Source organism: Rattus rattus, chromosome 4 (genome assembly GCF_011064425.1).
Source record: "Rattus rattus isolate New Zealand chromosome 4, Rrattus_CSIRO_v1, whole genome shotgun sequence".
NCBI lineage: Eukaryota > Metazoa > Chordata > Mammalia > Rodentia > Muridae > Rattus > Rattus rattus.
This window is the reverse complement of record NC_046157.1, coordinates 159,895,736-159,912,549: the sequence shown is the minus strand read 5'-3', so window position 1 is coordinate 159,912,549 and position 16,814 is coordinate 159,895,736. Positions and strand designations below refer to the sequence as shown.

The window sequence follows — 16,814 nt, the reverse complement described above, 5'->3', positions numbered from 1 at the left end:
CTTTTAAAAGCCATCACCTGAGGCTGGAGAGATGGCTCAGCAGTAAGAGCATTGGTTGCTCTTCCAAAGGACCTGGGTTAGGTCCCCAGCGCACACCGTACACAGAGGCTCACAGCCGTATGTATCTCCAGTTCCAGGGATGTGATACCCTTTTCCGGCCACCAAAGGTATCAGGCACGCAAGCAGCGTACAGACATGCATGCATGCAGGCAAAATGCTCAAACATAAAATACAATACTGAGAAAAATGAAAACTATCACTCCAACCCCTACTTGTATCTCTTAGTTAATCCTTTATAGAACAGCGAGCTGTTTGGGGTGGGGCTGGCTAATACTATGAAAACATAATTGTAGTTCACAAAGTCTCAAAGTGCTAAGACCTTACCAACAAAAACAAGCCCGCATTCCAACTTTCCTCTGGATCTCTTGTGTAATCCGTTCTCAATACGTTATTGAACGCTTCCAATATTGGGAAATCTAACTCATAGCATACTCATCTTTAGTCCCACCATGCAGCCTTGACTGGTCTTGAACTCGGATTCTCCTGCCTCAGCCTCCCGAATGCTGGGCTTCCAGGCCAGCTTGGTCTCAGGAAAACTGTTGGTATGAAATTTGCTTTCCTTCTACTTCTCCCCATTACTCCAAGTCAATCTTTCTCCTCATGCAAATTTACCTGTGATGAGCACATGGATGCTTATTCCCCAAGGGCACTGGAGTCCTTCACCACTCTGGCACCCAATGTCACTGATGCCCCCTCCCCAGGCTTGTGTAGTGGGATCTGGGCAGCTCCAGATGGGAGCCCCGGCTGAGAAAGCTGCTTGGCCTCTGTTATTTCCTTTTCTCCATTCGTTCAAGGCAACATAGCAGCCCGACCATTTTCTGGGGGGAGAAGAAACCCATGGAATGGGTAGACAAGTTTGTTGAAAAAATGCTTAGTTTAGGGAGAAAGACTTCATCCGACTTCCTCTTTGCCTCCTCCACTAATGGCTGCTATATGCCTGGGTGCTCCTTTAGGCCCCACGGCACCCCAATGCCAGAGCAGTCTCCATAACAGTGAATACACTTCTGAGGAACTCAGAGGCCCTCGCCTACTCCTGGGTGGATTCTAGCATCTGAAACCTGACATCTGTGCAAACTCATGTGAATACGCTTCAAAACATTTGAAAATTCCATTTATTTAGTGTGTGAGCCTGTGCAGGCACATGCACTCAGCGGGCATGCGGAGGGCAAGGACAAGCTACAGGAGTTGGTTGTCTCTTACCATGAGGGTTCTGGGCACAGAACTCAGGCTTGGGTGCAAGCATCCTCAACCTCCGAGTCACCTTACCAGCTCCAATAAGCTGGACTTTTATTGTTTTTTTTTTTTTTAAATACTTTTTATTTTTGATATTATAAAATTTCTCCCTTCCCTTTTCTCCCTCCAGACACTCCACAAACCCCTCCCTGCTCTTCTGCTCTTCTGCAAATTCATGGCCTGTATTTCCATCTATTGTTATTACGCGCGTGCGTGCGTGTGTGTGTGTGTGTGTGTGTGTGTGTTCCTAAATAGAACATGTTAAGTCCATATGTTACGTGTATGTGTGTTTTCAGGGTTGACCTTTTGGCACTAAACAACCAACTGGGGAGGACCCCCTCTCCCACTCCCAGCTTTACTGTTACCTATAGCTATGTAGGTTGAGGCCTCTCGAGGCCCTGTTACTTGGCGTGTCTGTTGGTGTCCTCCCTGTTCAGCTCACATTTGGGTGGTCAAGTTGTTGGGACTTTGCAGGTGTAGCCTCTGATGTTCCTAGGAAACAGACTCACAGCGAACTCCTCTGGTTCTTCCAGTCTTTCTGCCTCTCTTCAGCAATGTTCCCCGAGCTTTAAGGTACGGGGTCCACAGTTCTGCATTTTGATCGGCTGTGGTTTTCTGTAGTGCTCTTCACTTAAGAAGTATCCACTCTCCTTTGGATCGATGTGCTGCTTACTGATCTTAACTTGAAAGACAACCAACGTCTTTGTTGGTTAGTGCTAGGCGCTGGTGACTATTCAACATAAATCTATAAAATACAACAACACTGTTCACTTTAAAATAGGATAACTGGGAAGGTGAATGTGCTTGCTATCAAGACTGACAACTCAGGTCTGATTTCTGGAGCCCACACAGTGGGAGAGAACTCTCACAAGTTGTCCTCTGAGCTCTATGCATGCACCAGAGCAAACACTGCTCCCCATAAATGAACGAACATATATAACATAGGGGGAATCTCAGGCCAGGAAACTGCCTACAGGACTGAATCCAGCCTCCAGCACCGCAGAAGTAGGGTTTGGTGGCATATCCCTGTAAGCCCAGCACTCAGGTAGGAGGATCAGAAGTTCAAGCCCATGCTCAGCAGGTTTGAGGCTAATCTGGAATAAATAACACTGTCTCGAAACCCAAACCACTAAAGTTTCAGCTATGTGCCATGCACTCTGCAGTGTTCTAGGTACTAAGCATGGCTCCTGCCTCAGTCTCTCAGAACCATTTGGTATTCTCCTGCAAGCATCAGGCCTTCGGGCTCTCCACCTAAAAAACCAGCATGTGAGAATCACAAGTACCCCTGCTGTCCTCTATTTATCTAGCTCTCTTTAAAGCAAAAAGGAAGCCCAAATCCCAAATATAACTTCTCCTGCTTTTCCTGCCTAACTGTGTTCTGGAGTAAGAGCAAACCTGTGCAAGTCCAGCACACGGTAATGTGCAAGATCGATGTCTGGCCATGAGATAGATACTTGAGTTTGTAAAGGAAAACCAATCAAATTCTGCATGGGGTACTGAAACATCAGCAAGTGATACTGTTCCAGAAGCAATGGGAGAGCAGATCTTACTGGGTTGACTCCAAGATGGCAGCATGATTCCCTTCTCTCCCAGAACTCATTTCTCCAGGGCTGGATTTAAGAGTACCAATCCTGCCTATGTCACCTGCTCCAGTCAACATGTTAACAGGCATAGTGACAAATTCTCACACTGATGCTCTCTTGCTAGCCCATCCCTAATCCCCTAATGACCTCATATTCGAGGACCTTGAGGCTGTCCTCTAACCATTTATCCTGGTATGACTCAGTAACAGTGTTTTATAGTTTTAGGTAAACAAGATGACTTAGTGGTAAGCGGCTTCCTACCAGGCCTGATGACCTGACTGATCCCAGGACCCATGTGGTGGAACCAATTCCTACAAGTTTCTCTCTGACCTCCACACATGGGGTGCAGCACAGATGTCTTACAGACAACAGTCAGGGGACGTAATTTTACCACATTTTTAAAAATCAGCTTACAGGTCTCTTCTTAGGTATTTTATTTTGGTTGTGTTCTATCATCTTCCCCACCCATTCCTTATACACCCCAGCCCATTCTAGTGTCCTTTTCTACTTCACTGACTTTCCACCCACATTTCCTTCCACGGACATACACATCCTTACCAATTAGAAACTCAGATCTGCTTTCTATGGGTTATGCTTTCCAACTCCATCCATTTCCCCTGCAGATTTCATGCTTATGGTTCAAAAGAATTCCAGTGTGTGTGTGTGTGTGTGTGTGTGTGTGTGTGTGTGTGTGTGTGTGTGTACCATGTTTTCATCATCTGTTCCTGTCTTGACAGACATCTAGGCTGACTCCACATCCTCGCTGTTGTGAAGGATGATGATAACCACGAATGTACGAGTATCTTGGCAGCTCCCAGGAGTCCCTCGGAGTCTTCTGGCTGGGCCGTATGATAGACTCCTCATAATCTTAGATTTATGCGAAGCTTCCATACTGCTTTTCACAGTGGCTACACTAAGCCATTGTATTTTAAGGTAGTTTCTTATGTAGCAAAACCTCAACAGATCCTGATCCAAGAAAACCAAGTGTTAAACTACCAGCCAAGGATGCCGGTAAGGGTGCTGCAGGGCATGGGCACCAAGTAGGAAGTTGGGAAGGCATCTGTAACGAACAGCTCAGTAGTGGCTCAGAAGGGACAGACACCAGCAAGAATGTGATGCAAGTCAGAGCTGAGGTCAGAGCAGTGGTCTGTCAGGGAGGGAGCCGGGAATGGATCCGTGTGACCTCTTGCTGGCACACACACCCAGGCACTTCTACAATAACCCATTCAAGCTTAGGGATCCTTCATTTCGGTTGAGATTTAAGTTGGTGAATGAAAATTAAGATGTGCTGTCTGAAAATACACTGAAACAGGATGTGGATAACGTCAGGGTTGACTTACTTTGCATGTCCACCCCCTCGTATGGACCTGGAGTGGCAGAATATCAAGGAACAGGGTTAGCATAAATGTGCCCATCTAAGGTCATGAAGCTGGTCAGAACTCAGCTGTGAAACTTCCTCCCATTTTAAAAATAAAATATAATTCAGATGACCTAATTTGAGAACTAAAACCCAAGTATTACTACTTGGGTTATCTTACAGAAATTAAAATGGTGGATTCCACAAAAACGCTAAGGAGTACAATGAATCACGTCAATGCTACTCACCTCAGTGTACTCCACACAGGCAGAGTGTAAACTCTAAAATGTGAGCTTCACAAAACCCCAGTTAGGGACACAGACACAATGGGGTGTTCTGTATGCCTTGAATCATGGCAACCTTGTTTCCCAGCCAAACTACCCTTGGGAACTGGGCTGCCCCTGCCCTCTATCCATACATTTACCGCAATGACCACAGAATTCCATGTCCCAGTGTCTAGGATACAGTGATAAAAAGCAGTATACAAGGGTCAGGCATGATGATGTGCCACTTAAATCCCAGCTCTCCAGAGGCAGGAGGATCTCTGAGAATTACAAGGCCAGTTAGGGCTTCATAATGAGACCCTATCTTAGAAGATGTGTAATTGTGCAGGGGCGTGGGCAGTGTACCCACAGAAGGTAACTTAGAAATCAAACCTCTAACCTGAATATATATCCTGCATTGGGAAATGACCTAGTGAGTATAAAGCTGTTAATTAAGAATAGCCTTTGTGGGGCTGGAGAGATGGCTTGGTGGTTAAGAGCACTGACTGCTCTTCTAGAGGTCCTGAGTTAAATTCCCAGCAACTACATGGTGGCTCACAACCATCTATAATGGGATGCTCTCTTCTGAAGTGTCTGTACTAACATATAAATAAAATAAATATATCCAAAAAAAAAAAAAAAAAAAAAAAGAGGGAGGGAAAAAAAAGAATAGCCTTCATTACATCCAAGTAATCATGCATACTGAGCCCTTAGTTACGAGGAGGCAGGCAGTCTGCTCTCCGGGTGGCTCTCTGGGTGGCTGCATGAGATACCTGAGAACACAGCCACAGCAAGCGCCAGTGATGTGAGTGCTCCACCTGCAGGCGGGGAGGTGAACACCATGCGTGCTCCAGTGCTCAGTGCTCGTCAGGGGATGAACTAAGTCGCCAGCCCTGCTTCAGAACCAGTGACCCGAATGGGCAGGGATCTCACCTGATGTCCCCTTTCCGCCTTACAAGGATAGGTGATGTCTGGCTGAGAATTTTCCAAGACTGGTGAACAGCCAAGCAGTGTCTGTGCTCCAACTTAAAACTACAGCACTTACACCTCTCCAGCAAAGGCATCAATTCACAGTAACATCCAGTGGGGATGAGGGTGTGGAAGGAATCTGGGACACTTCTCCTAGTGTTCAGACTTGTGTAAGACACAGTACAGGAGCAGTGTTTATAGGGAGTAATAATTTATGGGGATAGGGGACATGCTGAAAATGGCCAAAACCAGCAGGGAGGTACTCTCTAGTATCTAGGAACACTAAATACCTTCTGGGCAAGGTTGTGCACCCTTGTTATACCATCCATTGGGTAGCAACAGGACTGAGTTTAAGGTCCAAGCTACACACAAAGCAAGACTTTACCTCCAAAAATCAGTAAGTATCAGAAAACCAGTTCCCTTGCCCCTTATTTAAGGATGTGACAGAAAAGACAATCTAGACGCAAGGAGTTTGAAAAGTATATAACAGAATTTCTTCTTTATTTACAGTCAAGTTCTGTTGGGACACATAATTAAATAAATAAAAGATGTGCCCTGGCCAGCCACTCTCAACTCCCAACACCACTAGCTCTCTGGCAGCGAACAACAGGTGAGCTGCAAGCAGGGAAGGACCGCTGTCCCTCTTCCCTAGTTCTAGAACTCATGTCTGTTCCTACCGTCCAGAGAGCCAGCGTGGAAGCAAAAAATAAAGTGCAAAGTAAATGTGACAAACGTGGTGCTTCGGACACCCAGACACCGTGCTCAGACCGTGTGCATGGGTAAGCAGGACAGAGGGTGCTTTCCCTGCCTTCAGCATGACCGGCTCCCAGATAGGCTTCTCTTACCAACACTACACTGCATGCACAGGCAGTGGCTGGACTCCCCAGCATCAGCTCCAGATGAGCGCTAAGCCACTGCTGTGACTGGCAGTGATGCAGGGTAAAGATGTGTTTCTCATTTCGGCGGCAAATTCTACCGGACAGGGAAAGGTTGGCACAGTCCTTTCCTCACACACACAAAGCTATGTGTAGGTGTTGGCAGGAAGGGAGCTCGGAGTTCTGAAGGCCAGCTCAAGATGCAGGTTTCAGCAGTGAGACCAGACATATCACCAGCCCTGAAAACAGCCCCACCCATCCTTTGTCACAGGAGGACAGGCCCTGATTTGGTTTCCACTAACCCAATGCCTTCAGTGAGATCCCTGGGTAAGTGACCACACAGAAAAGGGGTGTGCATCAGGCTACAACAGACTTTGGAAAGACGGGAAAAGCACAGGGGACCCAATACCCGATGTGTGGGGCTGTCCTTGGCACTGTGTCCAGTGGGGAGACCCAGCAGGGACCCTGTGCTCCCCATGAGGTATGGAAGGTCAGAGTTAGTAGTGTTTCCCACCCACATGCGACAAGAACCGGAACCCCTGCTAGGGATGTGCGAGTCAGTTTGGTTCTGTGTTGGTTCTTCTCACCCATTAGAGACCTTAAGTCAAAGTTCTTAGGAAAGGTACGGTGGGTGCCATATAGCTCCAGCTCTTCTCTGGGAGGACACATCACTCTCCAAGATGGGCTGCGGGGTCCCACGCTGCTCCTCAGGGTGCGGCATCAAGGCTGTGCCCATAGTACAGCTTTGCTTCCTTTGTCCACACTGACTACATGTAAGCCAGAGGGGGCCCATGCCACCGCATTGATAGAAGAGCTTTAGGACCAATCAGAAGAGACTTCAGTCAGCAAGACACGGGCTCAGGCATGTGTAAGATACAGGCACACCCACCCACAGCAGGGGCTTATGTTAAGAAAGCTTCAGTGTCCCAGAAGCAGCTCTGGACTAGATAGGAGGCTCCCCTTTAGCGACCGGGCTTATCCGGCTCACCCCAAGAGTAGCCCTTAGGAAAGCAGGAAAGAGAACACTCAGCACAACTGTAAGGTCCTGAGCAGGGCCAACCCACAGGAAGCCAGGGCCTGTGTTTGGGGCACAGAACTGGTAACTAGAAGCCCAAGAGCTACCCATCCTATCCGGTGGATGGTAAGGAAGCATGAGCCTGTGGAGCTGCTGACAAACACAAGCGTCAAGGAGAAAAGAGGAGGGACAGAGGACAGAGCAGGAAAGGGAAGGAGGAGAAGGAAGGAGCTGCCCTGAGGCTTTCCCAGTGGCTCTGCCTGCGGCCCCTCAGTCACTGTGGTCTGCTACATGTACTGTTGAGTGGTGAAGCCTGGCCCCACTAACCTTGGTCAATCAGCCCTGGGATGAGACCACGGGCTCTGCTTCAGATGCAGGGCTGAGCACATGCATGGGTGGGGCTCATCTTACCTGTGCTGCTTGGAGAGAACCTTCTCTACTTTCCCCGTGAGCACACTCCACACATAAAGAGAGCCGTCTGCTGAGCCTGCTGCCACATAACTGCCATCAGGGCTGGAGGAGACAGTAAGAACGCAAAAGCTATACACCCCTACCGTACATGACCACGCCTGTGCTCACAGATGCAGGTTATACGCTGGTCGTGAGCAGCTTTGTTCCTTCAGCCACCTGGCTGCTTCTTGAAGCTCCACATTCCTGCTTATCAGTCTCAGACACAGGGGAGCCCAAAGCCAATCTATGAAAAGCTCAATGTCTCTGCCCATAAACAGCCTTGTTGTATGGTTCAGCGAGAGTAGGAGGGGAAACCACAAAATGTTGAGACACAGGCTGGGAGATGGCCTAATGTGTCAAGAGTGTTTTCTGCAGTATAAGGATTCAAGCTTTAATCTCCAAAACCAATGTTGAAAAACTGCATGTTCATATAAGAACCTGTAAGCCAGGCCTGCCGTGGGAAGAGACAGGCTTGCAGGCTGTCAGCCCAGCTCTAGGTTCAGTGAAAGACTGTCTCGAGGGAATAGGGTGGAGTGGTGGAGCAGAACATCTGCTGTCCTCTTGCACATTTACATAAGCTCAGGAGGCCACATGTGCACACCACACCAGACAGACACCTTTCCCTACTATGACAGCCAACCTCAGAATACACCTGAGGAGAGTACGGTGCCCAGAAGGCAGAACAAGGAGATTCACTGTGTCATCTTCCAGTGTCACCTCCAGACCGTACCACTCCATCTCAGGGACACCAAGCCTTTTCAGTGACAGTGACAAGTCTTGCCAAGTGAGTGGTGAAAAGGAGAACGTGGCAACTCGCTCAGAACCAAGCATTGGCCAGTCACGCTCACAATTAAAAAGGGACACCATTAAAAACACCACAAAGTTTCCAGAGGACCACCAGATGGCCCCCAAACTCACTCCTGCAAGCTCCAGAGGTAGCAGAGAGACTGTTTTACCCACCTAAAAAGAAAAATGTCCAGATTTAACTTCTGAGACAAACCAAGCACTGGGTAGGACATGGCTACTAACCTGAAGACAACTCGGGTCCAGTCAGAGCCACACTTGAATCCAGGTGCACTGAAACAAACAGCAGACAGATCAGCTGCCACCCATAGTAGTATACTCACCCAGCAGGACAGAAGTCGGCAAGGCCAGGCCCAGGCCCAGTACCTGAATGACTGCTTGATGGCGTTTGTCCGCAGGTCAATGATTTTTAGCAGGTCATCACGGGAGCAGCTCAGGAGCTCAGTCCTCTCGGGGTTTAAGTCCAGAGCAGTGATCTTCCCTAACAGTTCCATCTCTCGGACCACACTCTCTGACCTGGAGGAGACAGCAGCCTGAGACCTAATGCAAGTGGGCCGCCTCCAACCTGACTAGGATGTCACTGAGCAGAAAACGCTGTCTGTCGCCCAGTTAGAGCCCAGTCTTCAAGGGCAGTTAAGCATGTCCCTAGCCTCACTACTGCTTACAAGATGCCCCCCAACCCCCTCAAAAAAGAGCCTACAGGAATGTTGAGGACTAGAATTGGTTCGGGATTTTCTTGCCCGTTTTTAGATTAATAGGCCAATATCCAACCAGAACTCCTGATAAGCAAGAGCCAACGAGGGCAATGAATTACACAGCTGGTATGGCTTTTTCTTCCTTTTTTTGTGGGTCCTAGGGACTGAATCTGAGGTCTCACATGCATGGTATCCTCAGCCCCGATCAGTACAGTTTCAGTGGTGTCACCTTTAGCTTTTACACAAGGCTGGCACAGAAGCTGCTGCGGTCTAGGGAGCCCACAGGCCCTGCTTGATTAGGTAGCTTGACCGAGGCTGCTTCAGACATGGGACTGGATGATACCACGGCACAGTGTCACTGTGTACCCTCTCCAACTCTTACATGCTCAAGCCCAGAGGTCAGCTGATAGGCCCTCAGTAGACGGGACCTAATGGCGATACTCAGCAATGGTTTTGCTGGACGTTTTCTATGGCCTTACCTGCTGTCTTAACTAAGCAAGAGTTTATCTTTTTATTATATACACAGCCCCAGACGCCTACTCCAAATCTTTGGTATCTGGCCATCTGATTATCAGGATAAGGGATTGGCTAGGAGACTTGTAACATCTGGTGAATTTCTAAACTTCCATGTTTTATGTTCAAACTTCAAGTTTAGGGGGAAAAAAGATTAAAAATATAGGAGCAAGCTTCACGGGAGTCATTTGGGTACCACTCTGCACTCAAAGTGCATCCAGAGCCACGCATTCTTATCCCCTCTCCACACTTCATGAGCTGCTACACGGACTATGGCCTCTGTTTTCAATCCAGTTGCCACCCCGTCTGCCCTGCTCCTCAGCTAGCAGCTCAGGGCTTCCTTTCACTGGGCCTCTCTTGGTCCTGACAGCAACAGGAATCTCCTAGCATGTCCCTCTCTATGTCCTTCTGCCATGAACTCATCAGTACTTTGCTTCCAGTGTGCCTTAACCTGCTCTCTAAAGGCAGGACAAGAATCGCTGAGCAGACCATACAAAGCCATCACTTTTTTTTTCTTACCGCACACAGCTCAAACATCAAAGCACCCCAAGTGGTTTGTTTGTAAAGCAGGTGGACATCCGATCCCCACTCACCCCGTCTCATTGGTGCAAGCACCCCATTTATTGAGAGCGTACCACGCTGTTCTGAGTGGGTCTGTCTTTCAGTGACTTTCTGTCGTACAAAGTCCACTGGCTTCTCCAGAGTAACTCTACTCCCATCAGTAAGGGGAAAGGCCTGTCTCCACCACAGGACACACCACAGTGTTCACTGCCTGTGCTGAGTCTTCCCTGTGTCATCGTAATTTGCCTAAAGGTAGGAATGAGTGTCTTCTCACCTCTGCTCATCCCACGGCGGGCAGAGCATCTGGTGCACAGTAAAAGACGGCTGGGCCCACAAGACTATTTTGTACCCAGCTGTCCTGGAGCCCCCGGGTGTGAGAACGCACCCCACACAAAGCAGGCTCACAGCTCTTTATACGTTCTCTCATCAGCCTCCCACCAAGCTCTTCAGGCATCTTACCGGATATCCCAGAAACGAATTTTCTTGTCAAAATGTCCACTCATTACACATTGCTCAGTGCAAACAATGTCATTGCAGCTGGACCCTGCGAACACTGTTTTGATACCTAAAAGAAAGGCAACCGTCATCAATCAAAGGCAACCTCAGGGCTGGCACATACAGAGCTACTGTGCTCCTGACTACCAAGCTCCCAAATCACAAACTGAAATAGACCTTAAGCGGCAGACAATTCTCACTACCCCAGTGACCCTCAGACCCAAAAGAACCAACCGAGGTTCACACCGATCTGGAGCATCACCTCACCACTAATATCTATATAAATATGCACACAGAGAGACTGCATTTCCTCACAGACTTTGCTGCGGAGATCCCAGAGTTTGAGGGTCCGGTCATGACTTCCTGAGACTATCCGTGCATTGTCCAGCAGGAACTTGGCAGAGAGAACTTTCCCGCTGTGGCCGGTAAGTGTGTGCTACAAGAGAGGACACAGCCAGAGTGAGACTTGGGGTAACACTGCCTTCCCGGAGGAGCTCCAGAGCCAGTCTCAGAAGGCCCTGAAATGCTCACACATCTTCAATGAAATCAGAAGGCAAGAAAAGTATGCACACGGAGCACACCTTCACCGACAGCCTCAATCAGTGAAGCCATGTGTTTCAACTGTGCAGCCACATTTCTGACCCGAGGAGCTTCAGAATCTTCTAGAAGCTATTTCTGGCTGTTGCCCAGAAAACGAGGTATTGCTTTAACTTGATCGTGAATGGCACCCAAAGACTGATGTGCTGAGGCTTAGCCTCTACAGTCTGTGACCTAGTGGGAAGATAACACACTGAGTTTATAACCCCCTTGCCCCAAGATTGGGGCCCTGGACTCTTCCTGTTTTGTTCTTTGACTCTCACCATGAGGCAAACAGGTTCCTCAGATACACGAAGTACTGTGCCATCACAGGGCAAAGCAACCACAAGCTAAGCTTCTGAAACCTGAGCGGAGCCGAGCTGCTGAGGTCAGCTACTTTGTCCTATCTTTCTTAGGTCTCTCACTGCAGTGACAGAAAACTGGATGACACAGGGACCGAGACCACAAAGATAAAGGCAGGTATCAGTACAATCCCAGTACGTGGATCCCTGGAATCTGTAAACTCAAAACCAGCCTGGGCAGTACAGTGAGACTTTGGGATGCACTCATGGTGGAGCACTGCTCAGCACATACGGGGTCAGGGGCATCGCCTACTAAGGAGAAATACAAACCCAGCCTTAAAACAGCAGCAAGTCCATAAACTCCTTGAAATCCAAACAAACAAACAAACACAACAACACAACAATAACAACAACAACAACAGAAAAGAGGAAGCAAGAAGGGGTTGCTTTAAAAGCTCGCGCCTCCTCCTCTCCAGTGCTGGGATTAACAGGTACACCACACTAAGTAACCAAGACAGGACTTTATTTTATCAGTGCCACCGAAAGTTAGTCTATACTTAAAGTGAGAATAGACAGGGCCACTGCAGGCATAATTTACAAAGGGAACAACAGAATTCCGTATACACAATTAGAAGCTATAGAGTGTTTAAAGTAAGAGGTCTCAGCTTAAAATGTCAGATCATAGCCGAGGACGCCAGCGCTCCCAACAATCACTCCCTTATGACTGAGCTGTCGGATGCCAACCAGTGTCCTCTCTGGGCTGTTAGGGAAGACAGAAAGGAGACATCACTGCATGTCAGCTACTGTTTCTGCCCATGACAGCATCACTAGAGCATGATGGGAGACAGGTAAGCAGCTGGGGATGTAGGCTGCTGGGAGGCGACCTCGGAAGTCAGACCTTTTACTATTCATCATTGACCTCTTACTACTCACTGTGTGGAAGGAGGCAGCTGCCTTCTGAGGGCTAGGATCAAAGCATGCGCTAACACGCCTGGCTTTTTATTTTTACGTATTTCTTAAAGGATCACTTGTGCACACCACTGCAGTTGCCAGGGGGCTAAGAGATGCTGGGTCACCCAGAGCTGATGCTGCGGTCGTTGTAAACAAGACTCCAGTCCTTCACAAGAGCAGTCTGGCATTCCAATGGCATTTAAGTCTTCAGCTCTTTGATTTCTTAATATACAACAACAACTACTACTATTAATTACTGTATATGCCCAGTGGACAGTTCTCAGGGATCAAACTCAAACCATGTGGCTTATACAGCAAGCACTTATTTGCCGAGCCACCATTGGCTCCCTAAGGAGGAAATTTTTTTTCTTTTTTTCTTTTAAATTAAAGGGAGGGTCGCCCCATGTAACCTTGGCTGTCCTAGATCTCACTGTGATCAGACTGGTCTAAAGTCCTGTACAACCACACCTGACTATGTAAGTATACACTCCCCCCCCCGCCACCCCCAGAGTTTGAAGGGTTCATTAATGCTATGTTTCTAATTAAGAAAAGAATGCCTTGGACTAGGAAGATTGCTCAGTGAGGACCCACGTGGAGGGGTACCTACTCCTCCAAGCTGTGCCACCTCCACACAAGTGCCATGGCACATGTACCTCCCTCCTCCACATGAATAAATGCAAATAAGTTTTGCCTTTTCTTTTTTTGAGGCAGCATCTCTCTCTATTTAGTTCTGTCCTGTAAATCACTGTGTAAGTCAAGCTGTCCTTAAACACAGATATTTAAGATATTCCTGTTTCTGTGCCCCAAGTGCTGGATTAAGGGTGTGTGCCATTTTCCCCTTTAAGAGACAGAACACTTTTGTAAGTGCGTGAGGTCCGAGGACTCAAGCTCTTCTTATACCCACACCCCGAAGGCTAAACTGGGCAGCAGACCTGGGCCAGGCAGATGGCTCAGTGGGTCCTCCCCACCAAGCCTGACAACCTGAGTTTGATCCCTGGAACTGAGGTAGAGGAGGAGAAAACAAGACTCCTGCAAGTTTTTCTGACCTCTTCAAAGTGCAATCCTCCTGCCTCAGCCTCCCAAGTGCTGAGATTGCAGGCATGAGCCACCACACCCAACCCATTAGATGTTTTTGAAGTTTATTTTTAATATTTAATTTGAACACTACCTTCAAATTTCAGCTTCTTTAAACAGGCATCAGCCAGAGACAGCAGTAGATTTAGACACCACCACAGCTAAAGCTTCCAAATGGGGCTTTAGAGCCCTTTTCCCCAAGGGGCCTGGTGAGAGCTCTCTGTGGGCCTCAAGGCAGACTGTGCAGATCACTATTATTCTTTAAAACTGTATTTTTCTATATATGACTATGCAGATGCACCATGCACAGAGGTCAGAAAAGGATATGAAATCACAGTCTAGCCATCAACCAATCCTCGTATAGGCTGCTTCACAGCACTGGGAGGTGAGCAGGCAGGATACTCTGACAGTTAGCTGCCTGGTGGAAGCCACACTGAGCTTAGGAAGCGGTGGTGACAAGACTTTGGAGAGAAACAGCCAATGCTACCACATTTCTAGGATGCATTACAAGAAGGCACTCAACCAGCTGCTTCTCAAACTCTAGTCTCTCCTAACACATTCGCTTATTGAAAACCAAGAAGACACTAACTAGGGTTTGGATAACAAGTTTCTGGATAGATCATGGATAGTCCATTGTGTTATCAAGTATCTGCAAACTAGGGTGCATGCAGAAGCCAGAGTTTTTTCCAACAGGAGAACCTACTTTTTTCCCTGAACCCAGTAGGAGTTGCCCAAGTTCTTCAGGCACAGAGAAGTCATTGAAAACAACCTCCATATCTTCTCTTTACCAAGGGACAAAGAATGCACAAGCTTACCACAGCCTTCAAAGGATGCTGTCTACCAAAGGATGCTACAGCTTAAGCCTGATGTCACCCGCCCCTCACGGCTAGATCTCCATTTTCTAGGTCTCCTTTCTCCAGTTGCCTCGCCTTCAGGGCGGTGATCCTTACCTACCCATAAGTTTTCTTTACCAATGAATGAAACACCACCCCCTATTCACATCACCTCAAATGCGTCCTCCTCTCTTTTCCTCCAGGGTCCAGTATAAAGAGAGGCCTGCAGGCCCCTCTTCCACAGTTGGTAAGTACTGTTCCACCACAGTCAAGAAGCACAAGCCTCAATTCAATTTCGAGCACATTATTTAACTGCATGATCTTCCTCACCCCCTATCTGAGCCTGTCTTATCTACCTCCTCATCTGAGTTCCAGGAAAATGAAAAGAAATACATAAAACAGTCATAGCTCGACACCGTGCCCAATACAAAATATGAATTCTCTTTAAGCAAACTAGCTCCTTGAAGTATTCACTCAGTCTTAAATGTCCAATAAAAGATGAACAGGTATGTCATATCATAGCACCATGGCAGAAGAGGCAGGAGGATTCCTGCAAAGTGGAGGCCAACCTGGCTTATATGAATTTCATGCCAGTCAAGATAACACAGGAAGACTCTGATTCAAGAAATAAAAAAAGGTGTGCATGTGCACACGCGCTGTGATACCTCCAGGCCTCATAGCATCTGTACTCATGTGCACATACTCACACAGACACAGACACAGACACAGACACAGACACACACACACACACACACGAGTAAAAATAAAAGTAACTCTTACCAAAAAGCAAACCAGAAGAATGGTTAAGCACCACAGCTGACCACGGGTGGATTATTATGCAGCCCACAGCACTGGTCAGGCACCTTCTCCATGTTTAAAATGCAGAACCGAGAAACTGAGACTGTGTGGTGTATTCAGACATAAGCTGCAGTAACCCCTTGCTGAAGTCTTCCCGTCAGAAAACACAGCTGACTTTTCACCATTCACAGTATGTATGGAACTGTCATTTTTCCTGGGCTCATGTTTCTTATGCTTAGAACTGAATTTTCTTTCAAGTGAAAACCATGGGTTATTACCTCACAGTTCCTCCAGGAGAATGAGAAGCTAAAGGGGTAAGCTGCTGGGCTTCTGAAGAGTCTTTCACTTCATGCCTGTACCACGCAATCAGACCACCAAAGTAACCGCAAGGACCTCTCTAGGCACTGGCTCTCTCTGAAGAGCTCTCATACTTATTTTAACGGCAGACATGCCATCTTTGTGGGGCGGACACAAAAGCACCTGTCAAACTTACAATGCCCCACCAGGGTTTACCTTTCAGGACTCTGTGAAATCCCCTTTTCATCAGATACACAACTCTTAGAACCCAGTTCTGGTCTTTGTCCTGGGTACCAAACTGGGCTAAAATGCAGACTTCCTCACTAGCTGAAGCCACTCTTCCTTCCTCTACACCCGCCTCCTGTTCCCAGCTTTTCCACCTAAGCTCACACACTAAGTACATCCATGCATTCCTATAATCCCTACTCCCAACTGTGAGGAAACTTTTAGGGCTCAAGGCTTTTAAGAGCTACAATTTATATGCCCGTGTCTTAACTGACAAGTTAAGCTAAAACAGATTATTAAACATAACTGGTTCTTAAGAACTCAAAGAGCCCTGAGATGATCATGGAAAATATGTTGAAACAACATATTTTTTGGCAAATTAAGAGTGCAAAGGAAAAAATACAGATTTTCTCAGAAAACATGAATTAAATATAATTTCCATAGAGAGGTACACAAATCTCCTAATTGAACAACCACGTACTGAGTGCCACATGCAATCAGAGTACCGTGCTAGCCTTTTCAACCATGTCTTACCCGTAATCGATAATCATCCACAGTCCAGATTCGGCTTGCAAAATCATTTGAAGCTGCTAATAGGTAAGCTCCCTACAAGAATAAAAAGGAAAAAACACAGCAAAATTCAGTTTGTAAAGTACAAATCTCTAGTTCTCAGGTCTAAGACAGCAGTCAGATACTTTCAACTACTCCTCTAAGCTAGACACACACTGCCAGGGTGTTGACAAGTCTCCCTGCCCAGTGCCTGAAGCGGAGTGCTTCCTCCTGGATTCACCTGACCTTACAAGAGTACAGTAAACACCTCAAACTCATCAGAACTCACTCAACCCATTCACCGTTTCCTTCACCTCTGTCCCCTTAACAACAGGT

General features: G+C 47.4%; 1 protein-coding gene and 1 non-coding gene across 5 annotated transcripts in view; both read right to left on the bottom strand.

Annotated features, from left to right (window-relative positions):
• Positions 1–5,933: 5,933 nt before the first annotated feature.
• Positions 5,934–16,814, bottom strand: part of Atg16l1 (autophagy related 16 like 1) — a 35,923-nt gene continuing 25,042 nt past the window's right edge. For all 4 annotated transcript variants that reach the window (XM_032901570.1, XM_032901567.1, XM_032901568.1 and 1 more), the window contains 7 exons: positions 16,464–16,535; positions 11,189–11,309; positions 10,838–10,943; positions 8,976–9,125; positions 8,835–8,882; positions 7,767–7,868; positions 5,934–7,154 (listed from right to left, as the gene is read on the bottom strand). In XM_032901570.1, coding sequence (XP_032757461.1) covers positions 7,061–7,154; positions 7,767–7,868; positions 8,835–8,882; positions 8,976–9,125; positions 10,838–10,943; positions 11,189–11,309; positions 16,464–16,535 — 693 coding nt within the window. In that variant the 3' untranslated portion in view covers positions 5,934–7,060. The remainder of the gene's footprint in view (positions 7,155–7,766; positions 7,869–8,834; positions 8,883–8,975; positions 9,126–10,837; positions 10,944–11,188; positions 11,310–16,463; positions 16,536–16,814) is intronic.
• On the bottom strand, positions 12,409–12,671 carry LOC116899831. Its single transcript, XR_004387830.1, has one exon.